A 16,521-nucleotide genomic window follows, 5' to 3' on the forward strand; every position below is an offset into this window, starting at 1 on the left:
ACTGGCGCCCCCTCCAGGGTGTATTCCTGCATTGCGCCCAGTGATTCCAGGTAGGTTCTGGATCCACCGAGACCCTGAACTGGATAAGGGTTACAGATAATGGATGAATGAATTAACTGAGCTGTAACAGGGAGAACAGAGCCTCTGTCAATGCTAACCTTGACTCAGCACTGCAGAAACTGCACGTTTGGAGGAGGGTAGGCACATTTTTTTCGCATTTTCCCCCTCATTATTTTTATCATCCCCCTTATTTTGTTTCAGAAACGTACATATTTTTTCATTTGTTTGACATTTTATTCCTTCTGTGACGTCCAAACCAATGTCTGAGGAAAATTCTAGTGTTGAAGTGCTGCTGTCTGTAGTGTGGAGGTGTTCAACTTGATCCATGTTCGTCTGACTGCGGACCTAACACAGTCATTGAGGCCTGTAGTAGAGGTATGAGTCAGACTACAGTGTAAGGTTCAGTTTGATGTGCCCTGTGACAGAATCATAAATTAGGCTTAAAACTCTAGAGAAACCATTTTGGGTGTATGTAACCGTTGATATAACATTCACTATAATTCACCTTTAATAGCTGTAATTAATAGTGACACTACAGTCTTTTCACCTACTTTACATTGATTAAACATGAGTCTTGTTACAAAAATGATAATAGGGCTTTAGAACCATAATAAATCATGGTATTTTTACTTTCAATACTTAAGTACATTTGAAGGTAAATACTTTTGTACTTTTACTCAAGTATGTGTAAAATAAACACAGTAAAACTGCTCAAACATGGTTTAGTCTTTAAATCAGAATACCTCAGTCTAGAGATTGATGCACAACAGCTGAAGGTAGAGTTAGAAATATCCTAGGTTTAATATTTAATATCTTAAATTACACTCAGGGATAATACAAATTAATACTAGGTCCAATATTGGTCATAATATAATGCATAAAAATAGCAGCCCTGCAACTACAAATGATGGTTTAAGAATGTCCAAAAAACATAGTTTTCTTAGCTGAGCTTAATGTCTCCAGATTAACACACTCCTCAGAACAAATTTTTGCAGTTTCTTTCTGGATCAAAGTGTTATAAATACGAGGGGTTAAAAATCCCCAAAGCTAAATTGGCCTACACAAGTACATAAATAATAATAATAATAATGTTAAATTTAATGTTTGTAGTGCTACCCAAGTTTGCTTGGTACATAAACAGACCAAAAAAACAGCCGTCACACAGAATCTCCAGAAAAGCACATTAAATGTGTATAAAGAGTACCACAGAATTGTAAAACATCAGATATCCATTCTGTTTTTGTGACTATCTCTTTTAATATTGTGAGTGTTGTTCCTCTTCATAAATCATTCACTACGTGTGTGAACGGTGTTTACAGCGTTTCTGATTCAATTTGACTCCTGAATCACTTCGTTCAGTTCATTAGGTGGGATTCGGTTGATTTGAACAGTTCTCTCTTCTCTGTGCTGGGAGAGATGGAGGAGGAGGGAGGAGGCGTTTAGGGAGATGAGAGATGCGGATTATGGCCGCACGGGAGAAAAGGAGCGATAAATGGGAATAAACGGAGCAAATCTGCGGTTCATTTTACTGAAATGAGGGCGAGTTTAAGGTAAAAGTGGGCATCTCTGACCGCGTCACCGCTGCGCTGATTAACGTCAGGATTCTGGTAAAACCTGGATTTGTATTTATTTCTAGTCATCGCTGCTCTTTGATTCTGACCTCTCGATGGATGGGTTTTAGATACCGGACAGCGTGGCATGTTTCAAAATATAGAAGAATACATTTATAAACACATACAGAGGAAAAGCGAGGAAACCACGGATGGTGCAGATTGGTCAAACCTGGTCATCTTTGCCTCGAATGACCACCGCTGAGTCGTTGGTGAAAAAATATGATCATTTAAACCGTGGGAATTCATTGAGTAGAAGCAGGAGGTACAGGACCTGAAGGAAACCCTCGAGTGATTACAGAGATGGGAGTATCAGCTGATGCAGAGGTGGTGTGCTGGGGCATGGTGTTGCTGGTTTTGCTGCCCCTCTGTGGGGCAGTTGCGGGAGTGGGAGATGCTCTCCCGCCTCCTGCTGCCCGCGTTGGGGAGCTCCGTTTCGCCCTCCTGCGGCCCGTTGTTGCCCCAGCTGCCCCTAAATCTTTTGCAGGTCCCAGCCCAGGCGTGCAGGGGGTGATCCGGACACGTAGGGCGCTTAGGAGCGTCACTTTCATGGACATGATCGACAATCTGAGGGGCAAATCCGGACAAGGCTACTATGTAGAGATGACTGTTGGCACCCCGCCTCAAAAGGTGAGAGGGTCAGTGCGGGTGGGAGAGGGGCAGCTTCCTGGTGATTTTTCCCCAAAGTAATAAACAGTATTTATGAAAATGATCATATATGTTGTATATATTGAGCCTCAGTGACACATCCAGGCCACTAGTTGTCAGTGTAATCATTGTTAAATACAGTGGAGAAGAATATAACTACTATCATGACCTGTTTTTCATAGCTTAGGGTTGTGTCCATAGTTGTGTGATTTTTATTTCGTCCTGGTATAATAGCAACAATAACAACAACAATAATAATAGTCAATATTCTGTCACTACAAATATAAAGGGGATTATTAAAGCTACCTGGTTCAGTACATGTTTACATTACTGTGTGGATCTGATGCCCACCAAACCTCAGCCTGTGACACCAGACCCCCCTGGTTTTCTGTGTAGCCGAAGCCAGAAAACACAGGATAAAACAAGCTTTTCTGATTCTACTCTGCTTCTGACATCAAGTGCAGAGGATTTAGAATTGCTACCCTCGTCTGAGTCTGTGCAATCACAGCGCTGGACCCGTATTTATGTGAGTTTAAATGCTGCAAAACACACACAGGGAGTGTGGAAAAATAAGAGAACTGAAGGGAAAAAAAAAGCAAATGAGGATGAAGAAATAAGAGAACTGAGCGAAAACGTCTAAAAACCAGAGCTTCTGCTCCTCCTTCCTCACTGCTGTGCACTCGGGGTCGGGGTGAACAGCGAGCGGCTCATTATCATTTAAAGGAACAGGTGCTGAAAGCAGAAAGGTCTGTTTAGACGGGGAAAGCGCTGTGGGTTTTTGACCAAAGCAGGTGACAGACATTTCGTTAGGACCCTGAACAAAACAAGGTTACAGCTCTGGTGTGGGACCCCTCACACGAACCCAGCCGCGGCACTCCAGCACAAACACCTTCAGGTGTCTGTTCTCTGTTACAGAGCTTGTAGTGTGTGAGACATGCTGGTCTTGACGTCTGCAGCTGTGGAGCAGGACACAGACTGGCACAATGAATACAAACTAACAGTGACCACTGTGTTGTAACTGAATAATCTGTGCATTGTAACACACAACTGATCAGGGCCCAGTTTCCCAAAAACATCTGTGTTAAGATCATCTTAACAGGGAGAAACCCAGCCCATAACTGTCACCATCACATTAACAGCATCCTGAAGAAACAGGAGCTCCACTGAGACAATCCACTGCGGTTCCACTGAGAGAACACTGCTCGGTGCTGGTGGTCTGAAAAAAGAGGGCGCTTAATGAGAAACAGACACAAAAATATAAATTACAAATCTAACAAGGCAGATACAGTCCACAGGGGGAAAAAGTCTCCCAAGAAATGCATGCCTACGTTTCTGAGAAATGGAGAACAGTGTTAACTTTTGCAGCTCATTTTGATTTTTTTTCTAAAACATGTATTAGTTTTAATCTCATTTTAGTCATTTAATTATTGTTAGTTTTACTCTAGTCAACTACACGCATTTGCCCTGTGAAGGACTGGCGCCCCCTCCAGGGTGTATTCCCTGCCTTACACCCAATGATTCCAGGTAGGCTCTGGACCCACCGCGACCCTGAACTGGATAAGGGTTACAGACAATGAATGAATGAATGAATTTTAAGTTCAAGGTCGCTGCCAAAGGTGTGCCAAACCAACACTGAGTCGACTCCAGTGGATTCAACTCTGTGAATCATTGTCCAACTATTGATACGAGTGACTCCACGAGGCTTAAAGAACCGATTCCTTGGGAGTCGACTCCTCTTTACTGTTCGCCCAGCGCCTGTCCCCCTGACAACAGTAAACCGATGGAGCACTTTCTTGTTTTCATTTCCTTCCAATTTTCTGTTTACGAATCACAAATAACGGGTGGTTATTCAGTCTTTTACAGTATCTTTATCTGTAGTGCAATATGCCTTCATATTTATTGTCTTCAATTATTTTATTTTATTTAGTTCTTGTCTGGTTTTGTTGTGAAAAGTAGGTCATCAATTAATATTTTCCTCCATGATTTTCTTACAGAGTGAGAGGAGAAACCCCGAGGAAGTGTTTGTGCATGTGTGTGTGTGTGTGTGTGTGTGGGTGGGTTGCCAGCATGGCAGGATGCAGGTTGCTGGAGCGAGTTTAGTGTGCAGAAGGGGCAGGAAGCCCCAGGACAGGATCAGTGAACTGGGCAGTCACTGAAACAGACACAGGCAGAGTCAGCAGTCCTTCTGGGACTCGGCAGAGGGACATCCCTGGACAAGCTTCAGCAGAAAAGTTTCTGAAATTTCATTACTGACACAAGTGAGCGAAAACAATGCTCCCCCACAAGAAGCAGATCAGTGAAGTCAGCTACTTTTAAGGTGCATCCGTTGCAGACACAGCTTGTTTCATCACTAGAAAAGCACTAGTAGAGTGATAACTCGGAGCAGCTGCACATGATCCTACATATGAACAGCAATGCTCCAGCATTCCCAGAGGGGAGACACCCAAACTGTATAATCACCCCTTATTTGAAGGATGCTTTGATGAGCGTTTGAGTCAATACCTCATCTAAGTCATTTAAGTTCATCAAAAAATGTAAATGATATTTTTGAGAATGATGCAGACACTAGGCAAGATTTGGTATTTTTGCACTTGGTGTAATTCACTTTTTCAGCACTGTCCTGAAATCAAGGGGGAGGGAGAAGGAGGGGATGGGTGCCTACCCTCCTCCAGAAGTTACAAAGTGCAGTTTCTGCAGTGCTAAGCTCAGAGTAGCAGCTACAGAGACTCTACTCTCTCTGTCACAGCTCAGTGGAGCATCACAATGATGTTGAAGCTGTTATTTTAATCTAAAAATACAACAAAGTGCTGCTTTAAATGTGGCCCAGGCTTTCAGTGTTGTTTCACAGCTATACAATGAAATTTAGACTCTACATTTGACCACAAACACCCAGGGTGATGGGCTAGGTGACCCAGGGAGGCATTGGGGGTTATTTGCCTGCTCTAGGGCAACTCATCCATGGATGCCGAGGGAGGAGAAAGCGATGTTCCTTCACTCCCTCCCAAACCTCTTCTTTAACCTTCAGACCACAGCTGTCCTCAAAATATTGGCAGTAGTATTATTTCATTTGTATCGTGCTACACCAGCTCAGTGTGTGATTTAAAAATGTATTGATTCAAGTTTACATTGTCTGTGACCTGCTACCATCACATCTCTCTCTCTCTCTCTCTCTCTGTTTATCTCTCTCTTTCTCTCTGTTTATCTCTCTCTTTCTCTGTCTCTCTCTTTCTCTGTTTCTCTCTCTCTGTCTCACTCTCTCTCTCTGTTTCTCTCTGTTTCTCCGTTTCTCTCTCTCTCTCTCTCTGTTTCTCTCTCTCTCTCTCTCTCTCTCTCTCTCTCTCTCTCTCTGTCTCACTCTGTCTCTGGGTGTGGATCAGATTTTGCGCAGTCAGTGAGAGTAGAAGGCAGGAGGCCTGTCTCTGGTGGCGTGAGGGATGATCAATAATACATCTGCTCTCTAAATACCCTTCCTAAGAGCCTGGAGATGCAAGGACAAACAGACACTGTGAAATCCTCCTGAACACAGGCAACATATGATTTACGCACCTGCGTCAGGCGTTAATGACTCTGTAACGCTTGCTGTGTTTAGTTAATTATATCCAACTTAAGAACAGATTTTTCAAATCGTTCCACACCATAAACAACAAGAAATCTCTGAAATGTGGTGCACCACTGATATCTGAGGTTTACATCAAATACAACACAACAGCGTCACCCATGGTTTTAGGGTTTATTTTTTGTGCTTTAGATTTTTATCAGTTCAGAGCCATTACATCACTGAAGGGAACTGGTTTGAACCAAAAATCTCAAGCCCACGTCTCTCATTTTAGTTATTAATTGTTGTTAATATTCGTCTAGTTTTAGAATGTTATTTTTCCAAAAGTTGCAAATGATTCTTTTCCACTTCAGGGTCCCTAAATGACTCAACTCAGCATTTTTTGTGTGTAAATTGCTTCTAAATTTGGTCCTAGTCCCTGGAAGCTGGTTCCTTTTTAGGAACCAGTCCCTTCAGACTGCTGATTGGCCAGAGAGAGTCATCACTCTTTGCCACACAATGCAGACGTCCAGCACCAACTCGCCATCTGTAAACAATCCAGCTGCAGCAAAGATCACGTTTGTTTTTATCTAGCGGCTAACGGTGGCAGCTTGTGGACTTACACCGTGGTCTACTGAAGAGGTTCAAACACCTGTTGGATCAGTGGTTGACAAGAGTCCAGCGAGGGCAGCAAAGACAGAAGTTGTTTGAAAGGATACATTTGTTGACAGACCATAGATAAGTGGTGTTAATGTGAATATTTGTGCTGTCTGTTTGTGTTACAGTTGAACATCCTGGTGGATACGGGGAGCAGTAACTTCGCAGTGGGAGCTGCAGCGCATCCATTCCTGCGCAGATACTACCATCGCTCTCTGTGAGTACCATGTTTTTCTCCAGTTTATCTTTATATGTATTACTGAGGATTAGCCCAGTCTTTGTGCTTGTCTCAGTTTTGCATCAGTGCCTTTTTTGCAGTTACTTCAGTTATTCATAATAATTTAAGCTGGTCTACAATTATTTTAACTATCACTAATTTAAATGTGACTTGGCTGTGTTTTTATCCACTGGCTTCATGAGAGAGGAGACCACAAAACCCTCTCATATTTGTATATGTAGATGACAGTGTTGAGTAATGTTTGTTTATTTGAGCACCTTTCGGGAGCTACGAATACTGACTACTCTGTCGATGTAGATCCTCGTCATACAGGGACCTGTGCCGGAGTGTGTACGTTCCCTACACTCAGGGCAGATGGGAAGGAGAACTGGGGACGGACCTGGTGTCGGTTCCACATGGCCCCAACGTGTCGCTGAGGGCCAACATCGCTGCCATCACGCAGTCAGATCGCTTCTTCATCAACGGTTCCAACTGGGAGGGCATCCTCGGGCTGGCATACGCTGAGATAGCCAGGGTCTGTCCTGCCTTGTTTGTGTCCTGTTAGGGTTCAAGTAAACTGAAGTTTCATGAAGCATTGAATAATTACTCAAAGAATCATAAATCAATTGCCGAGACCAAAGACTTGTTACACTTGTATTATTTTCAAATCTCACTGTCCCTCCTTTCTACTCTTTATTCCGTCTTCTCTTCTCTTCTCTTCTCTTCTCTTCTCTTCCCTACTCTTCCCTACTCTTCCTTTCTTTTCTCTTCTCTCCTCTTCTCTTCTCTTCTCTTCTCCTCCCTTCTCTTCTCTTCTCTTCTCTACTCTTCCTTTCTTTTCTCTTCTCTACACTTCTCTTCTCTTCTCTTCCCTACTCTACCTTTCTTTTCTCTTTTCTACACTTCTCTTCTCTTTTCTTCTCTTCTCTTCTCTTCTCCTCCCTTCTCTTCTCTTCTCTACTCTTCCTTTCTTTTCTCTTCTCTACACTTCTCTTCTCTTCTCTTCTCTTCTCCTCCCTACTCTTCTTTTCTTTTCTCTTCTCTCCTCTTCTCCTCTCTTCTCTTTTCCTCCCTTCTCTTCTCTTCTCTTCTCTTCTCTTCTCTTCTCTTCCCTACTCTTCCTTTCTTTTCTCTTCTCTACACTTCTCTTCTCTTCTCTACTCTTCCCTACTCTACCTTTCTTTTCTCTTCTCTTCTCTTCTCTTCTCTTCTCTTCTCTTCTCTTCTCTTCTCTTCTCTTTCAGCCTGATGAGAACCTGGAACCGTTTTTTGATTCTCTGGTGAGGCAGACCAATGTGCCGAATCTCTTCTCCCTGCAACTGTGTGGGGCTGGATTCACCCAGAACTACAGCCTGGGCAGTGCTACAGTTGGCGGCAGTATGGTGCGGGGGTATTATTTTAATAATTACCATATGTTTTATTTCATACAGAATCACTTATTTTCCTGCCAAATCACTTCAGAAACTTCAGCAAGCCTGTTTATACTGAGACGCCCCTGGTGTTGATTTACCTGTACAGCTTTGTGCTGTGATTTCCTACAGATCATTGGGGGGGTTGACCCGTCCCTCTATGTGGGGGAGGTGTGGTACACTCCAATTCGCAGGGAGTGGTACTATGAGGTCATCATTGTGAGGATCGAAGTCAATGGACAAGATCTTAACATGGACTGCAAAGAGGTATGACTTGAGAGAGAGCACAAAGTTGTTTACAGAATCACCAAATAAACCATTTCCAGGTTTTACAAGTTTGTTGACACCTGTTTATCTAGACTTCTTTGGAAATAGTGTATTTAGTTTCAAATTTTTGACGTTTTTACAGCTCCTACTCTCTTGCCTGGAAGCATTTTGCTGATGTTATTTATGGACAAAAAAAACCCAAAAAACAGAACAACTTTAGACTGTACAGTGCTCATTCACTTTCTCTCTCTCTCTCTCTCTCTCTCTCTCTTTCTCTCTAACAGTATAACTATGATAAAAGCATTGTGGACAGTGGAACCACAAATTTGCGGCTTCCTCGCAAAGTGTTCCAGGCGGCTGTGAAGGCCATTGAAGCGGCTTCTTCGGTCAGTATTCCTCTCTCTCCCTCTCTCTCTCTCTCTCTCTCCCTCTCTGTCCCTCTCTCTGTCGCCCTTTGATCTGGTTTATCTCTGATTCTCCAAATGAATAATTAGGCTCTGTCCAAAGCCTGGTCTCCATTTATGGAATTCAGCGTTAATGTTGACATGTTTAATAAGACACTCAGTGGTCTTCACAGGAACTGATTAAATCCACACAGTTCTCACAGCTGATTGACGTAGATTGGAGTGAGTGGACAAGTCAATTGATGTTTGAACACCGACGTTATTCCAACATCATTCATGAACGCACAGTTTGCTTTTATTCAAGGTCTTAATAAGTTTGTATTTTTTCTTCCAGAAACAAACTCCAGGTTCTTCAATCCTCTGGAGTTTTCATGTCTGTCCTGAGTTGTCCTTCAGATGTCACTCTTTTGTTTCTCTCTCTCTCTCTCTCTCTCTCTCTCTGTGCTGTGCAGACGGAGCAGTTTCCCTCTGGCTTTTGGCTGGGTGAGCAGTTGGTGTGTTGGCAGGCTGGCACCACCCCTTGGCACATATTCCCTGTCATCTCTCTGTACCTGATGAGTGAGAACCGCAATCAGTCCTTCCGCATCTCCATCCTGCCCCAGGTAACTCTCTCCTTAATTTACTGAAACACTGGAGGAGGACGGAGGCTCGGAGGCAAATGCAACTAATATTTATTTCTGTTTCAGTGTTTTTTATGTATGAAGGATGAAAAATGACACACATATGAATACATACATCCACAAAGAAATAAAGTAATAAAAATATATACATTTTTGTCATAAAAAAGTGCCTAACTAAATGTCTTGAAATGATTTCTGCAATAAAACTGTCCACAAGAGCCACAGTTTACTCGTTTGCTAAGCTGACCAACCCTGTTTTAGAGTGAGGTTAGGACCACCCACTGAATCAACACATAGATGCAGTGGAAATACAGAAGATGATAAATGAAGAAATGTGGAAATACACGTGGAAACGCAGAAATCAACTCAAGATATTTAAGTAATTATGCATTTTTCATGTACATATATGCTATATATATATATATACACATTTCATCATTTATACTTACACCATTGTTCTCCACACAAGCACACACACATAGATAGACAGACAGACAGACAGATGATAGATAGATAGATAGATAGATAGATAGATAGACAGATGATAGATAGATAGATAGATAGATAGATAGATAGATAGATAGACAGATGATAGATAGATAGATAGATAGATAGATAGATAGATAGATAGACAGATGATAGATAGATAGATAGATAGATAGATAGATAGATAGACAGATGATAGATAGATAGATAGATAGATAGATAGATAGATAGACAGATGATAGATAGATAGATAGATAGATAGATAGATAGACAGATGATAGATAGATAGATAGATAGATAGATAGATAGATAGACAGATAGATAGATAGATAGATAGATAGATAGATAGATATTATTTAAATATTCATTCATTCATTATCTGTAATCCTTATCCAGTTCAGGGTTGCGGTGGGTCCAGAGCCTACCTGGAATCATTGGGTGCAAGGCGGGAATACACCCTGGAGGGGGCGCCAGGGCAACACTCACACACTCACACCTACGGACACTTATGAGTCGCAAAGCCACCTTCCAACGTGTGTTTTTGGACATGTGTTATTAAGTTTGATAGATATTATTGTTATATTTATTAATATTATTACCGATCTTGCACCTTAAAACCCCTATCATTATACCTAAGCCAGAGCTTGTTTTTGTTGAGCTGTACCTCTCTGCTCTCTGCAGCAATATCTAAGGCCAGTGGAGGATGTAGCCTCAGCTCAGGAGGACTGTTATAAATTTGCTGTTTCTCAGTCAAGCACTGGCACCGTTATGGGCGCCGTCATAATGGAGGGCTTCTACGTCGTGTTTGACCGAGAACGTAAGCGCATCGGCTTTGCTGTCAGCACCTGTCATGGTAAGAAACAGAGCTCTAACGTCCTTCTGATTTTGCTCAGAGCTTTTAGTGTTTTACCGGAGATTAATTCAAAAGCCTGCAACACATAATTTTGCTAATTATACACAACACTACATGCACACTCCAACATACACTACAATTAAAGACCTGTTCACAGAGTGCCAGGATTTCATTTTGCAGTTCTTCCCAAGCGTGAACAGGCGAGGACACACACCTTGTTAAACAAGGCAGAACTAACAGGCTGCAGTTAAGCTACAGCTGCTGCTCTGTGCTTGGGTCACACCACACTCTCTGGCATTTTAGCATTTTATTTTAGAGCTGAAGGATCCAAAAAGGAGATGTACAGACTTCAGCGTCTGTACGGATGGTTCTGGGTGTATTTAGAGGTTCTACTGCAGTTCTAGAAGTTAATCAGAACTGTAACTTGGTAAAGAGCAGGAGACAGGATGCTAAGGAGTGTGGATGTAATGATCACCGTTATAATAACACAGCAACCGACCGGGCAAAGACATGGGCATATAACCGTGAGGAAAACAAGGGACACCTGTAAGATCAGTTACAGAACATCCTAGGAATCCAGGTGTGGGTTTTTGGCTTCAGAAACACGAGTAAAAATGGTCAAAACTTAACAAAAGCATGACAAAATAAACACAGCTACAAGGGCAGACGTCCAATGCTTTAGCGCTACGTTGGTTTGTTATTTTGTACTTCTCTCGTTGTTTTGGGATGTTTTAATCATAGATTTAGGATGCACTAGGACTTTTAAAGATCTGTGTCTGTGTGTTACATCGATGTCTCCCCAGTTCATGACGAGTTCCGCACAGCGTCGGTGGAAGGTCCATTCCATGGCGTGGAGCTGGAGGACTGCGGCTACAACATCCCACAGACAGACGAGTCCACGCTGATGACCATAGCCTACATCATGGCGGGGATCTGCGCCCTCTTCATGCTGCCCCTCTGTCTGATGGTGTGTCAGTGGCGTTTCTCTCGCTGTCTGCAGCCACTCGGCGGTGGAAACTTCGCTGATGACATTTCTCTGCTGAAGTAAGACAGAACTGGAGCAGGAGGATCATCCTCACCGCACGGCTCACTCTCTTCGTCCCGGACTGGGTGGTGGTGGTGGGTAGGGAGGGCACAACACTCACACTCAGTGATGGGGAAGTGTATATAGACGTACGCATTTACACAGCGGGTGGGTTTGAAAGAGTTTACAGTTGTATGCAAATGTTTGGACACCCTTGCACCAAGCTTTCACATATGACTGTATAACCCTGTACGTGAGGTTGGTCCAATCCCTGTTTGTGTTTTAAAGACAGGACTGCGGTGTTGGGGTCTCCTAAGTATGTTAACTTCATATCTAATATATATGTGTGTGTGGGGGAGGGTGTGGGCGAGTGTGTGTGTATTAGACCTCTGAGGACGTGTCATCATTTTTTCATTTCAGTTAGGTCCCTGGGTCTGAGCTTGTTTTGTTTTTAGAAAAATAAATATGGTGGTTTCCTATCGCTATGTCTAGCCACTGCCAGACGACAGCACTCTGGGCGGGATACAGGAGGAGGAGACCACTCTGCACTAGAGGTAGCAAAAATAAAAGCCTTCTCCACTGTCCTCTGACCATTTCAAAACAGTCTCAGAAATGGACAGAAGATTGTTTACGTTTCTGAGCTGAATTTTCCACCTCTTTTTAGCACAATGCCAGCCACTAGCTTCATAACACACTGTGTGATTGGAACGGGCAATGACTAACGACTTGGGAGGAAATTAGCTTAAAACTTTTTTTTAAACTCCTGATAGTGATAATGAAATTATTAAATCAAACGTTTATAATGAAAAGAATTAAATAGTTATAAGTGGCAGCTGCAGGACTGTAAATGCCCATCCCAACATTACAGCAAATTAGGACTGAATGAAAAGACTAGATGGCCTACCTACCTCATGACAAGCCTCACACATGTGTGTGTATGTGTGTGTGTGTGTGTGTGTGTGTGTGTTCCTGTACTTTTTTTTTGCATGTGTGGAGCCCTTCACATGGCACTACATACATCCTGCTATGAGCTACTGAGCTCACTGCACACCAACGGCAGAGAAGCTGCTCACACTGCGTAGCACAGAAAGAAGTAAAAAAACGACGCTGAACTCCTCTCTCTAATGCCCTCTCTCTCTCTGGGACTCCTCCAGCTGTAGTCTGGCAGTGCACAGTCATGTTTTGGGGGAGTGGCTTTTGTATTTGATTTTATTTACCTCAGTTTGAACATGTTTTATATATTTTGATTTTGAACAATAATTCAGAAGGTACTGTGACATTTTAAGGGGTAAATGTGCACTGGATATTTGTAGCTCATTAGTGTTCACCACAAGGCGTGACAGCAAAGTGATATTCATTTTCACACAGAGCTAACTATCTCTCTCATCTCTATCTCCTTATTTGGGCACGTCACGTGGTTTCCACTGAATACAAGATGATTTCACTCCCTCAGAGGTCTGAGCACCGTTCTTACGATGTCATATTCTTTACTAATAATGGGACACTGAAGATAAAGACGACGTGTACTTGCTGAATACTTGTGTTAATTTGTGATTTACAAGGAAACCAGCCTCCAAAAAAACTCACCTGTTACTAACTACATAGTCCTAAACTCACGGTAACTCACAGAGAAGCTTTGAAGCTTATATTTGAAGGTCTGTTTATGAAGATGTTCAGTTCTGTATGTAACTAAAAGCGTACTGGCTTTGGTTTTATCTCAATGAATGTGAAGCTGAGTAGTTGTATGTTGCGGTCTGGCTTTAATGTGTGGCTTTATGTGGGAATGTGTGCACAGGTCACGCTCCTGACCTCCGCTCTCAGACATCCTTGTATTCGCACAGACAGAAACTGTATCTGTCTCACACACAGAGGCTTTGGGATTCCCTAAATCTCTGTGTGCACAGAGGACGACGGAAGAGCTCTGTCTCGGGACGAGTGAGGACTGCTAAAGTTGTAATTGCCTGTGAAGTACGGTAGAGCGGCTGGTGATAACACACTAACTTTTCTTGCTCTGATTCATATCAGGTTTAAAATTTAGAATGAGATCAGATGCTTTGTCAGAATCACTCTGACTTCTGTTTTACACCTTAAAGAGATAATATATGGTCAAAATAGCGTGCACACCTGTTTATCCAACATTTCCATTGAAATGAAGGGTGTTAAGTAATTTTTAACCCTCTTTGCATTAATAACAGCTTCACAATACGTTTCTGAGAGGATCTAATGTCACAGGAACGTTAATCAGATAAAGCACTGTTGGGGGATTAGTTTTGGATCCACAGCTCAGTGGTTTGGGGATTTCTCCCCCTCAAGTTAACACTTGGCATCAGGCATGGTGAGATTTGACTGATGTGCTGCTGTTGTCATGTTATGTGCACAATTTGTGTCCTTAAAGAAACACTAGGTAGTATTTTTAACCTTAAAATTTCAGCTACAAAATCATAGTGATGCTCCACTGAGCTGTAACAGGGAGGAATAGAACCCCTGTCTCTACTCTGGGCTCAGCACTGCAGAAACTGCACTAGTGCATGAATGAAAGAAAAACTGCACTAGAAACTGGAGGAGTGTAGGACTCAGTTTTCTTTAGGATGAGCCCAGGAGCAGAAATACCAAATCTTACCTAGTGTTCCTTTAAATTAGTTGGACTTTTTAAAGAGGTGTCTACAAACATTTGGAAATGATTTCTTCTAATGCACTGAGTTATGGTTAAAAACAATATTAAGTCAATTAATGTTTCCATCTAGAATTCTTTCTGAGCATGAACCAAACACACACCAATGCCTGTGGATCACTGTTTTGTTTTTTACAGGCTACATTATTAGCAACTGCTAGTGTTTTCTTGTGTGAAATGTTGCTGTTCCACTTTCTACAGCTCCCACTAGGGGTCGCCACAGAGGATCAGCTGATCCACACAGGTGGTTTGGTATGGTTTTTTTTTTGCTGGGTGATGTTCCTGGAGCAAACTAACCATCACAGTGTCCAACAGCTGGGTGTGGACATGGGGAGAGCACACACAATGACCCGAGCCAAGGGGCTGAATCCCCTACCCCCAGGTCCTGGAGCTGTGTGGCAGCAACGCCACGGTGCCACCTTTCTTTTATAAAAGAAGGATATGATTAACATCTGCCCAACAGCCTCTTTTTACTGGAAAGTTATGTTGGAAGTGAAAATAAAGAAACACATCCTCCACAGAGAGGACCTACTGCACTGATGTTTTTGCCAGTTTGATAATCTCAGCCAATAAACAGAAGTTACACCACAAATTTGCATAAATAACTTATTTAAAGGTCCAGTAGAAGACTCATTCCTTCATATTCTGCAAGTGCTTCGTCCTGTTCAGGGCTGTGGTGGGTCCTGTGACCATCTCACACACTCACCCAGACACACACACCTGTGACCATCTCACACACTCACCCAGACACACACACACCTGTGACCATCTCACACACTCACCCAGACACACACACCTGTGACCATCTCACACACTCACCCAGACACACACACCTGTGACCATCTCACACACTCACCTAGACACACACACACCTGTGACCATCTCACACACTCACCCAGACACACACACACCTGTGACCATCTCACACACTCACCCAAACACACACACCTGTGACCATCTCACACACTCACCCAGACACACACACCTGTGACCATCTCACACACTCACCCAGACACACACACCTGTGACCATCTCACACACTCACCTAGACACACACACACATGTGACCATCTCACACACTCACCCAGACACACACACCTGTGACCATCTCACACACTCACCCAGACACACACACCTGTGACCATCTCACACACTCACCCAGACACACACACACCTGTGACCATCTCACACACTCACCCAGACACACACACCTGTGACCATCTCACACACTCACCCAGACACACACACCTGTGGCCATCTCACACACTCACCTAGACACACACACACCTGTGACCATCTCACACACTCACCTAGACACACACACACCTGTGACCATCTCACACACTCACCCAGACACACACACCTGTGACCATCTCACACACTCACCCAGACACACACACACCTGTGGCCATCTCACACACTCACCTAGACACACACACACCTGTGACCATCTCACACACTCACCCAGACACACACACCTGTGACCATCTCACACACTCACCCAGACACACACACCTGTGACCATCTCACACACTCACCCAGAAACACACACACACACCTGTGACCATCTCACACACTCACCCAGACACACACACCTGTGACCATCTCACACACTCACCCAGAGACACACACCTGTGACCATCTCACATACTCACCCAGACACACACACACCTGTGGCCATCTCACACACTCACCCAGACACACACACCTGTGACCATCTCACACACTCACCCAGAAACACACACACACACCTGTGACCATCTCACACACTCACCCAGACACACACACCTGTGACCATCTCACACACTCACCCAGAGACACACACCTGTGACCATCTCACATACTCACCCAGACACACACACACCTGTGGCCATCTCACACACTCACCCAGACACACACACACCTGTGACCATCTCGCACACTCACCCAGACACACACACCTGTGGCCATCTCACACACTCAACCAGACACACACACCTGTGACCATCTCACACACTCACCCAGACACACACACCTGTGACCATCTCACACACTCACCCAGACACACACACACCTGTGGC

At 43.5% G+C, this 16,521-nt stretch overlaps 1 protein-coding gene across 1 annotated transcript; it reads left to right on the top strand.

Annotated features, from left to right (window-relative positions):
• Positions 1-1,465: 1,465 nt before the first annotated feature.
• On the top strand, positions 1,466-15,040 carry bace1 (beta-secretase 1). The gene is made up of 9 exons (XM_066652461.1): positions 1,466-2,300; positions 6,639-6,727; positions 7,046-7,262; positions 7,972-8,109; positions 8,269-8,403; positions 8,688-8,789; positions 9,260-9,409; positions 10,595-10,766; positions 11,570-15,040. The coding sequence occupies exons 1-9, from the start codon at positions 1,974-1,976 to the stop codon at positions 11,812-11,814; spliced, it is 1,575 nt and encodes a 524-aa protein (XP_066508558.1). The 5' UTR covers positions 1,466-1,973; the 3' UTR covers positions 11,815-15,040.
• The last annotated feature ends 1,481 nt before the right edge of the window (positions 15,041-16,521 follow it).

Source organism: Hoplias malabaricus, chromosome X1 (assembly GCF_029633855.1).
Source record: "Hoplias malabaricus isolate fHopMal1 chromosome X1, fHopMal1.hap1, whole genome shotgun sequence".
NCBI classification, from domain to species: Eukaryota; Metazoa; Chordata; class Actinopteri; order Characiformes; family Erythrinidae; genus Hoplias; species Hoplias malabaricus.

Coding starts and splice junctions, on each gene's coding strand:
- bace1 (XM_066652461.1), top strand. CDS start 1,974: ATGGGAGTATCAGCTGATGCAGAGGTGGTGTGCTGGGGCATGGTGTTG. Junction 6,728..7,045: donor AGATACTACCATCGCTCTCT/GTGAGTACCATG, acceptor CTGTCGATGTAG/ATCCTCGTCATACAGGGACC. Junction 7,263..7,971: donor CATACGCTGAGATAGCCAGG/GTCTGTCCTGCC, acceptor CTTCTCTTTCAG/CCTGATGAGAACCTGGAACC.